The sequence below is a fragment of the Carex rostrata genome, chromosome 13, assembly GCF_964058835.1.
Source record: "Carex rostrata chromosome 13, lpCarRost1.2, whole genome shotgun sequence".
NCBI classification, from domain to species: Eukaryota; Viridiplantae; Streptophyta; class Magnoliopsida; order Poales; family Cyperaceae; genus Carex; species Carex rostrata.
The window spans coordinates 6,884,762-6,899,885 of NC_135930.1; the positions used below are offsets into that span (position 1 = coordinate 6,884,762).

Sequence of the window (15,124 nt, forward strand, 5' to 3'; positions counted from 1 at the left end):
TTTATCAATTTCTATAATCTAAATTTACTACAACATTAATAATTAATAGAGCTGTTTCGGCCCTCGTATACACCATATAAGAATTTCAAATCACATCTTTCCTCCTATTAACTAACACCTGATCCTGTTTCAAATTACACAACTGCAGCTCGCTTAGCCCCTATAAATTGCCTGTTATGTCTAGAAAACTTGAATATAGTTCTCCTCTTGAACAAGTAGCAAAGGAACAAGAGGATAAATAGAACAATGAGAAATAACTCGATGGGAATTGTTTTAAAGAATGGAAATAACTCGGTTTGATCGCTCCTTTCACAATTGCAATCACAACCTTTAGGTTTGGATTTTTTATTGTTGCTTTCTTCTGGAGTCAGAATGAAGTCCAAGTTTACGCCTTCATCATTCATCTGTATTTGTGTAGATTTTGTTTGGTAGCCGGGCATGGATGCAATTACTACAAATTTAATAAAAGAATTGTCAAATATTGTATTCTTACAGTCAATTTCATATGCACAAACTTTTTCAAATGCATCAAAAATGGCAAATAAATATCACTGTTTATCTCCTTGTTAATGTGAACTGAAATAGAGGGTTTAGAGGGTAATTAGGGCATTTTTCTAAGCATCAGGAGAGGGGAGGTGTTTCTGACGTACCACTAACTTACAAGGGCATTATAAATAAATAAAAATATACTTTTATGATATTACCTTTGTAACTACCCTTAGGGGCAAGAATACGATGATAATCTCCATATATGCTACCAGCTCTAACCTGATATTAACAGAGTAAAAGTAAGTATTATCTGACAAATGCTAAATGTTTATCAGGCTGGTCTACCTTTCATGTTTTATTTGGTTTTGACTACATGGTTTTCTGGCTGAATTTGGGTAATTGGAGACAATGTAAAAAGAAATAAATTTTTCTGACAAGATTGTAAGAATATTAAATTAACCGTGTAATTGATTTCCTCCACAGTCACATAGGCTGGTAAAGGAAAGCCTGTTTCTCCCGAAAATACCCTTCCATGAACTCCTGCCTGATAAAAATTTCAAGTTAATCAAATTGGAAAAATAATTTCCAAAAAGTTGCAAATTAGATCTGCAGAACGAGGCGGATAACAGCATAGTTGAAGTTAACCCAGACTACAATTTTCAAAATATAGAAGTTTACTGTAACAGACATTATGGAGGGGCCTTTCTAATTAAAAGAAGTTAAAACATTTGCACACAGTAAAAGGTACAGAGATATAAATTTACCTTCACAAGACTAGCAACAAGATTCAACATGCTCTTTTTATTGTGTTCCCATAATGCATGTAGCTACAAATTGAAATATTCGTATTACATTTAAAAATAGAATAAGAAAATAAAAACAAATGACAAAATTAATATACGGTAATGACCTCGATCGCTTTAGGCCATTTGATGTCGCTTATTTCAAGTGTTATCTCAAAACATCCTCCATGTATATAGTTCCAGTCTTGCATACCACCATATATAGGGTACCTAAAAATACCCAAAAATAAAGAGATAAGATTCGTAGATCCAAATTTTGATGACTTGGAATGTATTTCTTGTATTAAAGTTTGTAATAAAACTACCAAAATGCCCCATTGGTGATGCCTCCGGGAAATTCTTTACTTAAAGACATATTGTGGTGCGATCGACTGTATACTGTTGACATGTATTGAAATGCTGCATCATCAGGGCATGCATAATATTTGTTCCTAGAAGCCCGAAAATCGATTAGAAAAAATTAATGAGCACAAATGATAAAAAGGGAGATAATAAGTATAACTAAAACTGCCAACCTTTTATCTTCAGATCCATCCCAAGGATAATTTGCGACAAGCGCCCCCTACAAAATACAAAATTCTTTTCATCAGGAAGGACTGATTAGACAATACCAATCAACATTGTACCAGCAATATAAATCATGGAAAATCATAAGTGCAACTATATTCAGTCTTATTGGTACTTCATATTCATTTTTCCTTGAAACATATTTGAAAATATACCAATAAATGTTGTCAAAAAAAGTACCCCGTGTAAACTGGCAGATGCTGTAAAATGCTCTCTTTGAAGCCAATTCATAATAGCTCTTGTTTCAGGTTGCCTCAAGCTCTCCACATCATTAATAGGAAAGAACTTTGGAAAATAACCATATTAATAGGTGAAATTAGCAGACGCCAAATCAGAGAATTAGTAGTAGTTTTAAAAAGAAAATCAGTTAAAATTACTTGGTCAGGGAAATCTCTGTTTAGGTCAATATTATTTGCATTGCCGCGTTTTCTTAGTGCAAATCCATCAGGGTTCATTGAAGGAAGGATGTGAAGGTGAACCTTTTCTACAATCAAGTTTGCCTGTCAAACAAAATTAAAGAGAACATAGTGTTACAGAAATACATTAAAGAAAAATATATCAAAGATAATTAATTGAATTGAAAGATACTTTATTTTTCTGCATTTTGACTTGTTACTTCACACAAGGTCAAGGGAAAATACCAAAAAGAAAGATCAAGCATTTTCAAAAATTGGTTTGTAGAGTTACTAAAAGATTTAGAAAAAGGTATCATATAAAAAAATTATTAATAAAGTAATTACCAAGGGGTCTTTCATGTAATTATCACACAGCCAATTGGCTAAGCGCATAAGTAGCTCTCTTCCGATTGGTTCATCACCATGCACATTTCCAATATACTGTAATTAAATAAGTAAATAAGAACATTATATAGTAGTACTAGTTTTCAGTACACATGCTTAACAAGCCATAAGAGTTACCTATAATGGTATCAGTGAATGCAAAATATAACAGGTTTCAATTTGCTTTAGGCTTAATCTCTTTTTTGTCTATTATGTTTCTTTTATGATAAAAAAATGGTAACTATAAAAAGAAGAGATTTATATATAGGTTGAGAAGAGTTGCCGCACTAACTTTGAATGAAGGCTCTGGTTCTTTCTGTCCCGGCTTGTCAGAAATCTCAATCACCCACTACATAAATAATTAATAGATAACCAAATAACCAAATAAAACAACTTAGCATTTTTTATACAAACAATTTAGTCTTTACATGTACATACCAGTGGAAATCCTTGCACGCTCTCTCCTATGCTGAAAGTAGTTACCTCGAAAAGGTAAAATAAACAAATAATTTATGAGTAGCCATACTGAAATAGTAAAAAAAAACTAGGAAGAAAAGGGTGAAATACTGTTAAATGAACCTGTTGTATACCAGTACCGTACAAATGCCAGGCATGACTGGTACTGGATGGCATATACAAAGTTCATTTCCACTCAAGTTCAATATATTGGGTTAAAAAGGTTCAAATGGTTTAGTATATTGAGTGGTGAGGTTCCTGAAGACTTGCTATCATGGATTCAATCCCCAAATTAGCACAGATTGGTGATCTTGGAACTTGTGAGCCTTCTTCAATTAATCAATAGATATTGGTAAAAAAGCTCTGAGTTTAATGTACCTGTATACATATGATATGTTAGCGCATCTCTTTCCAAACTCCTTCATGGACTTCTCCAGCTCAAAATTACTCATATACCCCCGAATAATTTCTTCCCTATACAAAACAAAATGAACACAGTATGATTCAGATCAGATGGCATCAGAATGCACATGCCAGAGTCAGATACCAATCAAATTTCATATTCTTGGTGCTTTTCTTTTTGTTTGTTTTGCAATACTTGAGTTTATGGCTGATGTTGGGATAAGCTGAGACTCCATCAAAGTTTCAATTAATGATGCCAGGTGAAACAGACTAATAATATTGGGGGAAAAGAATACAAATTAAGTCAATTTGGAAGCATACATCAGTGGATGCTCTTTCACTCCGAAAAGATGTCTTGTGGAATAATCTTTGCTATGATTCATTGCACCTAGTTATGAAAAGATAAACGAAATTTAGAAAAATGATGCCATTGGAATTATAGTTCTCAGATTTGAGATTTTGCAACAGAATCCCATCAATCCTGTTATAGTCACCACTTATTGTTATCTACATTTGAGAATGGCAATTGCGTAAGTTTGATTCTCTCACTGCCTTAATAAACCTCTGAGCTCTGAGGCAAGTCAAAATTGGAGAAAGAGGAGATATATAAAATCAACAAAACAATCCAGTAATTAAACAAAATTCCGAACAAACAAACTGAGTAAAAGACCTGGCTGGGATGGGATGCGATCGCCACCTCTGGCAACGGCGTTGATAGGAAAGAAAGAGAAAAACGCAAACAGCATGAAAACTGAAACGGAGAGATGACACGAATAATCCATGGATTGAATTTTCTCAATCACCAAGATTGCATCCTCTCTCTCTCGCGCTCTCCCGCCCTGGATCCCTCCACCCCTCTTTGGATCCAGTGAAGATATTGAATGAATCGCCAAAATAAGCAGCAAGTCAGCAACCAATAAATTAACCAAAGAAATTATTTACCAGTAAACAACACTAACCAAACCCGAATCTATATCACTTAACTCAAATTATAAGTACAGATTCAGACCGTGCATTTCCACCTCGGACCGGATTGGCCCCGATTCTGATCGGACGGTCCGATCTAAACTCAAAATTTGAGTTACTACAGAGGATTCGCCTCGCTAAACCCTGGCTTCGAGGAATTCGTATCCTCTGCATTAGCTCAAAAGGAAATCTTTTGAGTTAATAAATCCTGACCATCCGATGTGTTTTAAAATTAGTGCAGACTAGATCCGCTCTAATAGTGAAGAGCCCCTATATCATAATCAGGAGCCGGATTGGCTCCATTTAAAATCAGACGGTTGGGATTCATTAACTCAAAAGATTCCTTTTTGAGTTAATGCAGAGGATACGCATTCGGCTTGGAGCCTAGTTTTCTGGTAATTTTGTTTAAGTTCCGGGCATCACAAGCAGGATCCGTCTAGTAATTAAGCCTAATTTTTCTCTTTGACTACATTAGGATTACATCAGCACAAGTCGGCTGTTATTGGGCCTGAACCATGACAGGCCTTTTAAAACAAGCTAACCCACGGGGGCAATTTATTTCGTTGCCTAAAAGGCTAGAACTTTTGGATCTCTTTTGAGGTTTGCATTTCTGGCTCTCTTTCTTTCCTTTCTTCCTCCTCCCCTCCCGATTCCCGAGTCCAGATCCTATATGAGATAATGTACCGTTTGAGTTTCAATTCGGATCATCTGATCAGAATTCGAACTAATCCGGTCGAGACTCATAATATAACAGGTTTGGAAATGATTTTCTGGTCACGAACATAATCATCTCATACCCTCTGCCAACAGAGTATTTTCACATATATGAACTCTGTATGAAAAATTCAGATAAATATAAATTATGTTTTAAATTTTATGAATATTTTATATAGAGTTCTTACATGTGACAACATTCTAATTAATCGAGGAGCCTGGACCAATTTTGTTCTGAACAACTTTTAGTAGGTCTTTTGAGATTTCATAAGATTTTAGAAAAGGAGCATCAAATTCCAAAAGCGCCACAGGTCCGTGTCATAGGAAAATTTCACAAGAATATTAGTCTTTTTTATATGGGTAATGCCAACCTTATCCCGCTTTTAAGACTAACACGCAATGCGGTTAATTATTAGATAACCCTTCGCTGAAATTGAAGGCCAAAAGTGATATTTTGTAAGAGGTGCAGACGTGCAGTGAAACACTGTACTACTTCACATAAGAATCTTTCGAAATTTCCCCACAAGGATCATTCTCTAAAGATATTTAAAAGAATAATGATTCGTTAAATTATCAAATTCATGGGAGCGTTTATCAAAATTTGCCAAACAGTTCCGAAATCTCTGAAGTAACTCAAATTTTGAGTTTAGATCTGAATTTTTCATACAGAGTTCATATATGTGAAAATACTCTGTTCTAACACATATATGAACTCTGAACTAATTCCAATTCCTTTAGGCTTAGTTTTACTGTCTTACTTTATTTTAATTCTAGCATATTTTGCTCAACTGTTTTGAGCGCTTACCAATTTACTTTTTATGGATACAATCTATGTAACCACTTTATTCAATTAAATATGGGCATGACCCCTATTTTTACTCAAAAAAAAAAAGATCTGATCAGAATCGAATGTACCGAGATCCTTTAATATTTGTGTGAAAACTGATCTGCAGTACATATCTAAACTCAAAATTTGAGTTACTTTAGGTGATATAAAGTCCTTCCAATCTCTTTGTTCTCGCCTTGTCCCTTCCCCCCTCGATTTCTAAGAATAGTAACTAACTCAACTTTTCATTGGGTTAGTAAAATAGTGAGCTAATTCATATAAGACAAATAAAGAATAGTAAGTTAGTACTATTTTTGCTCCATTCAAATATTGAATAGCTCAAAAAAATTGTGTTAAAGTTAGTGGTATTCTTGCTCCATCCAAACACACCCGTCTCCAAGGAACCAAAGGTACTAATTGATTGTTTAATTTGTTCGCTCCTGATACTGTCGTTCGATTAATGTTAGAAAAGGAAATCTGTTATCTTCTATTTGCAAAAGGAATCGGTTAAAAACAAACTATTTTTTGAGGTACTTGCAACAAGTTGAAGCTGCTAACACTTAAAATTGTATCTTATTCTTTTGTTAATTTTTGCATAAATAACATGTGCAACAGTTATTTGGAGACGGAAAAATTGATAGTTATACTTTATGAATTGCTTAAAAAATAAGTTCTCAAATTGCTACCAAGCTTAACAGAAAATTCATTTATAAAACATCAAGCAAAATCTTCATGATAGAAGACATCTTTATGCATGAAAACTCGCTTTTAGAAGAGATTATTAATTTCTACAGCAACCAAAACTCTCCTCTTAGAGGAGCTTCTCACTAGGGAGGCTGGAGGCATAACATAAAACTTACACTATCATTTTGAAAACACAATAAAGAGTTCTCTCTAATTAAACCCTTTTTTCCTCAAAACATGTTCATTTGTTAGACTAATTTTACTATAATATCAACTACATTTCTTTCAATTATGGATAGAACTTCTCAACCGAAGAAATTGCTGCAACAGCTTCGGCAACTGTCATATACAATCCCTCTGAGGTGAACAATTCCCATGCCTCAGATTTGTAGAGTTTGTCAGCCACAGCTGCAACCGGATTCGCCAGTACAAGCTACAAATAAGCAAACTTAATACATCAGTTACATTGTCATCCTGGTAAAAAAATTATCTACTTGGGTAAAATATTATTAAGTACCTCGAGAGATCTTTTGCCCAGGATCTTTTTGAGCTCCATTAGTAAGTCCAAGCCACTTGTGTCAATTCCCGAAACAGCTAAAATATCAAAAACTTTAATTAGTTTTCAGGTTATTTACAAAGTAAATGTGAAGCATTAGTAAGGGATGATGATGATTTTTTAACTTACCACCCATATCGATAATAACATATTTGATTGGATATTGGCTCTTTTGTGCTACCTCTTCTTCCTCTCTTACCCACCTTAAAATCCTGCATTTAAAATGATACAAGGAATGAAGTTAGTATAAACCAAAATCAAAATTGATTTAATGAATTTTAAATGGAGTTGCCTTTTTGTATGTGCAAATTAAATAACTAAAGCAAGAAAAATGTACCTTTCTTGCAGGTATGTGGAATTTGCAAAGTAAATTGGTGACTCAATACCCAAAATGAGAAAATGAGGCACCCTCAATGCCTCTTTATATTGCCCCAAACTTCTATAGCTTTGGCTCCCTGGTATTATTCCCTTTAGTATGGTATTTGGCCGTGTCACTTGTATCAAAATTTTGAAAACAGAGATTCCGATCTGCAAAAAGAAAAATAAATAAAAAGAGATTAGAACATCATAACAACCATTAAAAGCAACATTGTTCGTCTTTTACTTATAGTTCCTTAATTTTAAACAATATGCTTGTATAATTGTCTCCTCAAAATCAAGATTAAAAGCAAACTAAAATGCATGTAACTCTTACCGCAATGCCAAGGCCACCCTGTACAGAAATAAACAGGACACCAAAAAATGCACTTATAAATGCAAGAAAATCGAGCTTATCCACTTTCCACAGCCTGACAGCCGCACCGAAATCAATGAGGCCGATCACTGCTGTTATGATAATTGCCGAGAGGATAACATTTGGTGTGTAATAGAAAAGGGGCATGAGAAATAGCATAGTGACGAGCACAGCTGATGCCATGATTATGTTTGAGACTGCAGTTTTTGAGCCTGCATTGTAGTTCACGGCCGATCGAGAGAATGATCCTGTTTCAAGTCGGGTAAAAAAAAATTAGTTATCTGAAAAAATGTAGACCTGATTACGTAGAAAAATGTTTTAGAGCATTTTAAGTGGGTTTTATATTTTTGTTTCATTTGTTTAACATGGCACAGTAGCCTGAAATCTTTGTATTTTTGAGGAAATAATTGACATGTGTCTGGAACCGATTGGAGAGTAGGGATCTATATAAATATATTTATGAAAACAAATATAATTTAGATAGATACCTGTGGTAACATAACAAGAAGCACATGAGCCGGCCATGTTCATAATACCAATAGCCATCATCTCTTTGTTACCATCAATTTGGTAATTCTTGAGTGATGCAAATGTTCTCCCCACTGCTATCCCCTCCTACATTAATAAGTATTTACAACATTTAACACATAATAAACTAAATTTGCTCTTGACTCGATAACTCGAAGTGTTACTCAACGAAATGCTTTGAACAAGTTACCAAAAGAAAAACATTCACAGTTCTTTTTTTTTTACTTAATTATCTTTGTGTTTAGAAACATTTTGTTTGAATTCATAGAAATAATAATTATGTGCACTTACAGTGAGAGATAGGATGCCAGTGACGATGCCGGTTTTGATAGCAAGATCCAAAAAGGAACCATGGAAGTATAACATGTTTCCTGATGGGGGGTTCACTCCTCTTTGCAAATGACCAATCTATGACAAAGAAGTATAACATCTTTCATTAAAATTATTGAATAACTTGAGGAATTAATGCTTTATTTTATAACAAGTACTTACAGTGGTGATGCCATGCTTTTGAGCTTTGAAGACAAAGGAGACAAGTGTAGAGAGAATAACACAAGAAAGAGGTGCAGCTGCTGACACCCAAAAGAGCTTTGGCCTTCTCAAGCTCTGTTTCATTTTGGATGTATTATTCACATATTAGTATCTTTTTTTTCAAGTGATTATTCACATATTGGTTTATGTTATCTACATATTTACTTTTAAAATTTATATGATAGCAACAGAAAGGTAGATAATTATCTTGACACGGAAGCCTCTTAGCCTCGATTGGGATTGTAAAAATTTAAGTTTGGAAGATGCAAGTGAAAATCACACTGTCTTAAATAAAAAAAAAGATATTATTATAACTTTATAATTTTCAGACACACATACTAAACATGTTTTTTAAAATTGATACCTCAAACCTTTTGAAAAGGCTCTTTCCTCCAAAAAAGTAATCAGAAACACTAATAAAGTGTGAATTAATAACCACAACTTAAACAAATAAGATTTGTATCACTTTTTATACAGTAAATATTAGTGGATTTCAATTCCTTAGTGGCAAGCAGCCAAAGGTCCCACCATTCCCTTAATTATGTTTTAATAATAGTGTTTATGTCTTAAATACTGCCTGACAATAATTGAAATATATTGCAGCTACGCGTGTGCTGACATGACAGTTATACGCATTGTCTGCTTTGTACTTGTTTTTACGAGGTAATTATTAGACAACAGTATATCTGATCTTGGAATGTTAGCCTTCTAGTGACATGATCCTAATATATAAGCATAGACGAAGTGATAGTTGCACCTCTATATCTACACTCCATATATAAGTGTCATACCTCATTATAAAAGTGTTTATACTTGACTGAAAAAATATTTATAGTGTATGCGATGAAATCTAAACTTCCGTGCAATTTCAATTTATATACAATCTGTTACAAAATTAACTACACCTACTTTGCAAAAGATATAATATTTTTTGTCAGGAATAAATATTTTTCAAAAGGAAGTATAAACACTTTTATGATGGAAATAAATGGTGCAGGAATAAATTCACAAAGCATAGGCCCTATTTGTTTTTGTGTTTTTGTTCATTGTTCTTTCTTTGCTCCCTTTTTTATTAATTTATAAATTTTTAAAATGAACCAGCTCCATTCTTTCTAGGAAATATCCTTCAATTAGTGGGGCAGTAAAAGTAATTGATGGGACCAAAGAAAGGGAAAAAGGAAAGAAGTTAGATCTTACAATGTGCCTTGTTATTAATAGAAAAAGCAGGAATGAAGTTCCCATTACAATTGTCTGCCAAGCCCACTGCAACAAAAGAGAATTAAAAAAAATATATATATAGTTATATAATCATCCTCAAAACTCTTAAAAATATGCACTGAGTGCTTATTTTCCATAATGAATGGTCTGTAAATTTTATCTAATACCAATATTTTCCTATTTTTAAATAAGAGCTAGCAATACATTTTTTTCCCTCCAAGACTATCATGATTATCAAATTTAAAATAGTTTTCTTACCTCATCCCTGTGCTGAAAAACCGAGAGCATGACAGGGATGAATTGCATTTTAGTAGTGAAGTGAACAATTCCAAATAACCCCTTCAATTGTTGGAGTGATACAATAATTGCAGCGCCACCCATGAATCCGATAAGGGTTGGTTTTGAAAGAAAATCAACAATAAAACCCAATCTATGGACAAAAATGCAAATCCAGATGTTAGTGGAAAGGGGAATATTATTCCTAGTTAATTTCTAGAGTTTGTACTTGACAGTAGACTTGGTAATTTATGATGATTGGATTCAAATTATTCTCACGAGCACTAAACCTTCTTTTAGTAACCATGACTAAAAAACTCAGAAGGAATATCCTGAGTATCATTCTTATATATGTTGATATTTAATATAAAAAAGGTTTGTTGATATTACAATGCACACCACCTTTTCTAAAGTTTCTATGTTGCATCTCTCTGTGAAAATTTTCCATAGTAGCATTCGGGTTTCTCACTGAGTGAGGAGTGAGGACTACTAAATGCTATCAAATGTACTAGCATACAGTACTCAACTTTTTAATCGTCTTTTGGATAGTTTTTCTTCTTTTACATGACAATTGTATAACTCAAAATTAGCATAGGGTTCAAGCCGAATTATTTTCATTATAAAAAAATTGTACAATTATTACCTGAGGAAACCCAAGGAAGCTTGAAAAACACCTGCAAAGAAGGTGGCGGTGAAAGCAAGTTGGAGATAAAGCATAGGCTGCAGCTCAGGAGACACTGCATCTCTGAGCATGGACCCCATTACCAAAGAGGCAATCGAGACTGGCCCCACTGCTAGGTCCCGGGAGCTTCCCAGCACCGAGTATATAAGAGGTGGCACAAAGCTTGAATCTGTATTGAATAGGCGTAAAAACAACAATACGCTTAGAAAAAATTTACTTGCTTTAAATGATAAAAATAATAAAAGTTAGGGGGAATTGTGTATATATATATGGTTAATTTCAACTTACACAAGCCAATGATGGGTGGCAAATTAGCAAGTTTGGCATAGCTAATACCCTGTTATACATCAAATAGCAATTTAGTTAGTTAAACTGAGATATTATGCATCTTTCATGCACACCAAAAATGCATCATAATTAAAATAGACAAATCTGTTGAATAGGACTGTTTATGCAGTTGGTTTTCTCTTTGAAGTATTTCATTAAATGAAAGCATATATTATTTTTGTGTTCATTTCTTCTTGAAGTTTTCAAGTGGGTTAACTATTTATGGTGACCAGAAAAGACAAATCTGCATTTAATGCCATGTTTTCAGTTGCAAAATATGCAAAATTAAAGCTTGCCTATGCAACCATTTATACTTTCAAGGCAAAGTTTAATTGCTTTATGCACCAACCTTTATAGGTGAAACATCAAAGAATTAGCGCTTTCCTAAAATCTTGGTAAAGACCAAGTACTAAAATAAATTCTTGCGCTTCATCATTGTTTATTAAAATTTAGCAATTATTATTTTTTGTAATTTACCACATAATGATTCATATATTCTACATTGCATAGAGTTCACTATATTTTTCTTTGTCAATATTGGGACTTTCAAATATATATTTTTAAGTTTTTTTTTCTTCCAGTAAATTAATTTAGGGATTGAAATAAAGATTAAGATTTATTTTTCATTTTTAAAAAGTACCTGGGGGATCGCCAAACTCGCAATAGTGAGGCCAGAAATTGCGTCGGACTTGAGCAAATTGAGGCTATACTCTGATCCCCATTGGAAAATTGGGAATAAATATTGCAGCCCTAAAAACAATTTCCTGAAGAAAGTTTGGTTCTTGAATTGGTGAAGTGGGTCATCAGGGAAGAACACCTCTCCAAATCTAAATTGATGAAAACGAAAGAATTAATAAATATCACAAGATATTAGACAAATATATCTTGCTAACCTAGAAATTTAATTATTTTGTTACTAACGAATTAATTATTCCACCTAAAATAAATATACTGAAATAGAAACTAACAATTAAAACATATATATATCACAAAATTATGCTATTGAAATAAAGAGGTACATTGAGCTCCCCCAAAAAAGATGTAATTTTTTAATTTTCCGATGGTTTGTAGATGCATGGAATATATTTTTTCACAGCCCAAAAACTATTGTTATGGAGATTTCATGGTTCACCTTTGCTTGAGTGATTTCCATGTGCTTTGGTTTCCTTGAGGCAACGCCACCTTGTGTATTTCCATGTGTTGCATATTTTGTTGGTGTTGTGCAAATTGGGATTCTAGGTCGTTATCTGTGACCCTATTTGAGTTCCCAACCATCTCCTGAGCTTCTTCAAATGAAAATATAGTAAAAAAAAGATTGAAGCTTTTGAGCTTCTAAATGGAGAAACTAGAGTGGGAAGGAGGAAGTAAACTGCCTTGAGAGGGAAAGAGAGCGTGGAGATTGTATTTATAGAGGGTTTAGTGGGGGTGGGAAGAGATTCGATGACACGTGGAACGGCTACCTTGTTGGGTTTTGGGTTTGGTTAATGGATCCATTAACCCGCTAATCGACCATGAGATCGAGAAGGAGAGATTTGGACATGGCAATTTCTTTTTCCGAGTATTTCAATTGTTTTTAATACTTGCATTCTCTGAATTGTAAATTTGCAAGAATAGTAAGGCTTCTCAATTGTTGAATAATGATAATCTGACAGATATCTCAAACATCATTTTGGATTCCACTTGTCAATTATAGATAAGACGGAATATATTAGGCAAGTACTTTAAATGTACTGTACTATAACCACATTAACATATAATTAGGTAAAATAATATTTTTCGTTTGAAAGGTCATAGTTCAAAACTTGATTTATACTGTTGAAGGTGATTTTGGGAAATTTTGGCACTTATCTAGTAGTGTTCAAACGGTTTGGTTTAGTTAAAACCAAATTAAAATTTTATTCAATTTTCAAAAATCAAAACGAATCAATCATATTAAACTTGTTAACCAAACAACAGTCGAACTAAAAGAACCGAAGTAAATTTTAGTTTGTTTGGTTGAACCAATATAAGAGAAATCAAATTTCAAAAATTCAAAACTCAATACATACACAAATACATTTAATAATCATGAATATAAATATAAATATATATATATTAGTCAAACTGAAATAAGAGAGATTAAACCGAATCAAATATAAAAAAAGCCTAAAGTAATTCAAAATTTGAATTGAACTGAACCATTTAAACCCAAAACATGAACCATTTAATCCAAAATTTGTTGGTACCATTGAAAACCAAATAAATCAGATTCAATGAACACCCCTACCACTCATCTCATACTATATATAAAAAATAAACTTAAAAAATAGAGTACATATTAGACTTCTTTTCATCAATTGGTATTTTAGATTTTTTTTTTTTTTTTAAGGTTGTCGACAATTTGTCGGCAACGATATATATTAAAAGAAAAGTATTTACAATACACACTAGCTACTTGAATTTAAGCTACTTAGTAAATAAAGCTGCAAGAAGTACACAATACTCTCCTGCCTGATCTAACAACCCTCCCGCACTCCTATAACTATATAAAGAGTTCCCAGTTGTGCAAATCAGTTGTGGATTCATCTATTAATATTCTCATTGTCTTGTTTGTCCCAGAGAAAGTCCTTCTGTTCCTTTCTTTCCAAAGTGTCCAACATCCACCTGCCCAGGCCATGTCCCATCGCTGCCTAGTCCTTCCCTGTAATGAATTACGGCCGCGGAGCCATGCATCCTCTATGTTCTGCTCCGTGCGCGTTGGAACATTAATTTGGGCACATAACCCTTGCCATAAACTCTTAGCAAGCAGGCAGGACCACATGATGTGGCCCGATGTCTCCACACTGGTACTACTGCATAGTTTGCACCCCTTGTTTATCTGGCAACCGCGTATAATTAAGTTCTCCTGCGTGAGTATCCTATCGAGCAACATTAACCATATGAATATCCTGACCTTCATTGGTACCTTCAGCTTCCATAACTCCCGGTGGTGCGCTGACTGAATACCTATGTTGTGGAGGGTCAAGTATGCCGATGCCACCGTGAACATGTATTTTAGATTATTGAATTATGATCTGACAATGAAAGACTCAAATTGAAGATATTCAAAATTTTAAATTTCACTTTGAATTTCCACCAATCAATTATAGATTAAAAAGGATTATATTAGAATATCAAGCGCTCAAAAATAGTAAATGAGAATCGCTCTCAATTGATAGTCATTACACTTTATAATTTATAGTGACTGTGGCATGTTCAAAACTCAGTGTAATATATACCACTAAAAATGATTTGAAATTTTCATCTTATGCTAAAAAATTAAGAAATTTAGATATACCATACTTTTTTTTAAAAATAAAAAAAGGGTTGCCCAAGAGGCACAACAAAAGATGGTACAGATGTATTATATGGTTTAGTATATCTGATAGTTTGATGATATCACTTCCATAAAATAAGCATAATTTCAAAATACATATCAGGTGTATTTATGGAAGTGTTGAGTGAGTACAAAAGTGACATCACATAAAAGATTTACTGTACTTTTTTTAATTTTCGGGAGTTTGAGGTAAAAACTTTGAAATTATATTATTTTCCCTCTAAAAGTTATA

At 33.4% G+C, this 15,124-nt stretch overlaps 2 protein-coding genes across 5 annotated transcripts; both read right to left on the minus strand.

The window, feature by feature from the left end:
- Nucleotides 1-20: 20 nt before the first annotated feature.
- SOL1 (carboxypeptidase D) lies at nt 21-4,415 on the minus strand. Of its 4 annotated transcripts, none has more exons than XM_078313715.1 (15): nt 4,155-4,415; nt 3,818-3,884; nt 3,473-3,568; nt 3,077-3,107; nt 2,931-2,987; nt 2,600-2,695; nt 2,237-2,359; nt 2,040-2,144; nt 1,808-1,854; nt 1,598-1,723; nt 1,400-1,502; nt 1,254-1,316; nt 950-1,033; nt 705-768; nt 21-451 (listed from the first exon to the last, which is right to left on the minus strand). In XM_078313715.1, exons 1-15 carry the CDS (start codon nt 4,276-4,278, stop codon nt 135-137), a joined length of 1,503 nt encoding a protein of 500 aa, XP_078169841.1. In that variant the 5' UTR covers nt 4,279-4,415; the 3' UTR covers nt 21-134. The 4 variants fall into 4 exon arrangements, with proteins under 4 accessions (XP_078169841.1, XP_078169837.1, XP_078169840.1 ...); XM_078313711.1 differs by having other exon boundaries at nt 4,167-4,396; XM_078313714.1 differs by having other exon boundaries at nt 3,077-3,102; nt 4,155-4,363.
- Nucleotides 4,416-6,749: 2,334 nt separating this feature from the next.
- SULTR3;4 (sulfate transporter 3;4) lies at nt 6,750-12,914 on the minus strand. Its single transcript, XM_078314184.1, has 14 exons — nt 12,670-12,914; nt 12,178-12,364; nt 11,499-11,547; nt 11,172-11,379; nt 10,511-10,682; nt 10,232-10,297; nt 8,996-9,109; nt 8,795-8,911; nt 8,464-8,590; nt 7,937-8,223; nt 7,580-7,770; nt 7,372-7,454; nt 7,204-7,280; nt 6,750-7,119 (listed from the first exon to the last, which is right to left on the minus strand). The coding sequence occupies exons 1-14, from the start codon at nt 12,810-12,812 to the stop codon at nt 6,976-6,978; spliced, it is 1,965 nt and encodes a 654-aa protein (XP_078170310.1). The 5' UTR covers nt 12,813-12,914; the 3' UTR covers nt 6,750-6,975.
- Between the last annotated feature and the right edge of the window lie 2,210 nt (nt 12,915-15,124).

Bases quoted from the DNA above. Each gene is read 5' to 3' on its own strand.
- SOL1 (XM_078313715.1), bottom strand. From the start codon at position 4,278: ATGGATTATTCGTGTCATCTCTCCGTTTCAGTTTTCATGCTGTTTGCG. The intron at 1,503-1,597 runs GTAGTTTTATTA...GGGTATTTTTAG, and splicing joins ATCACCAATGGGGCATTTTG to GTACCCTATATATGGTGGTA. The intron at 769-949 runs GTTAATTTAATA...TGTTAATATCAG, and splicing joins TGGAGGAAATCAATTACACG to GTTAGAGCTGGTAGCATATA.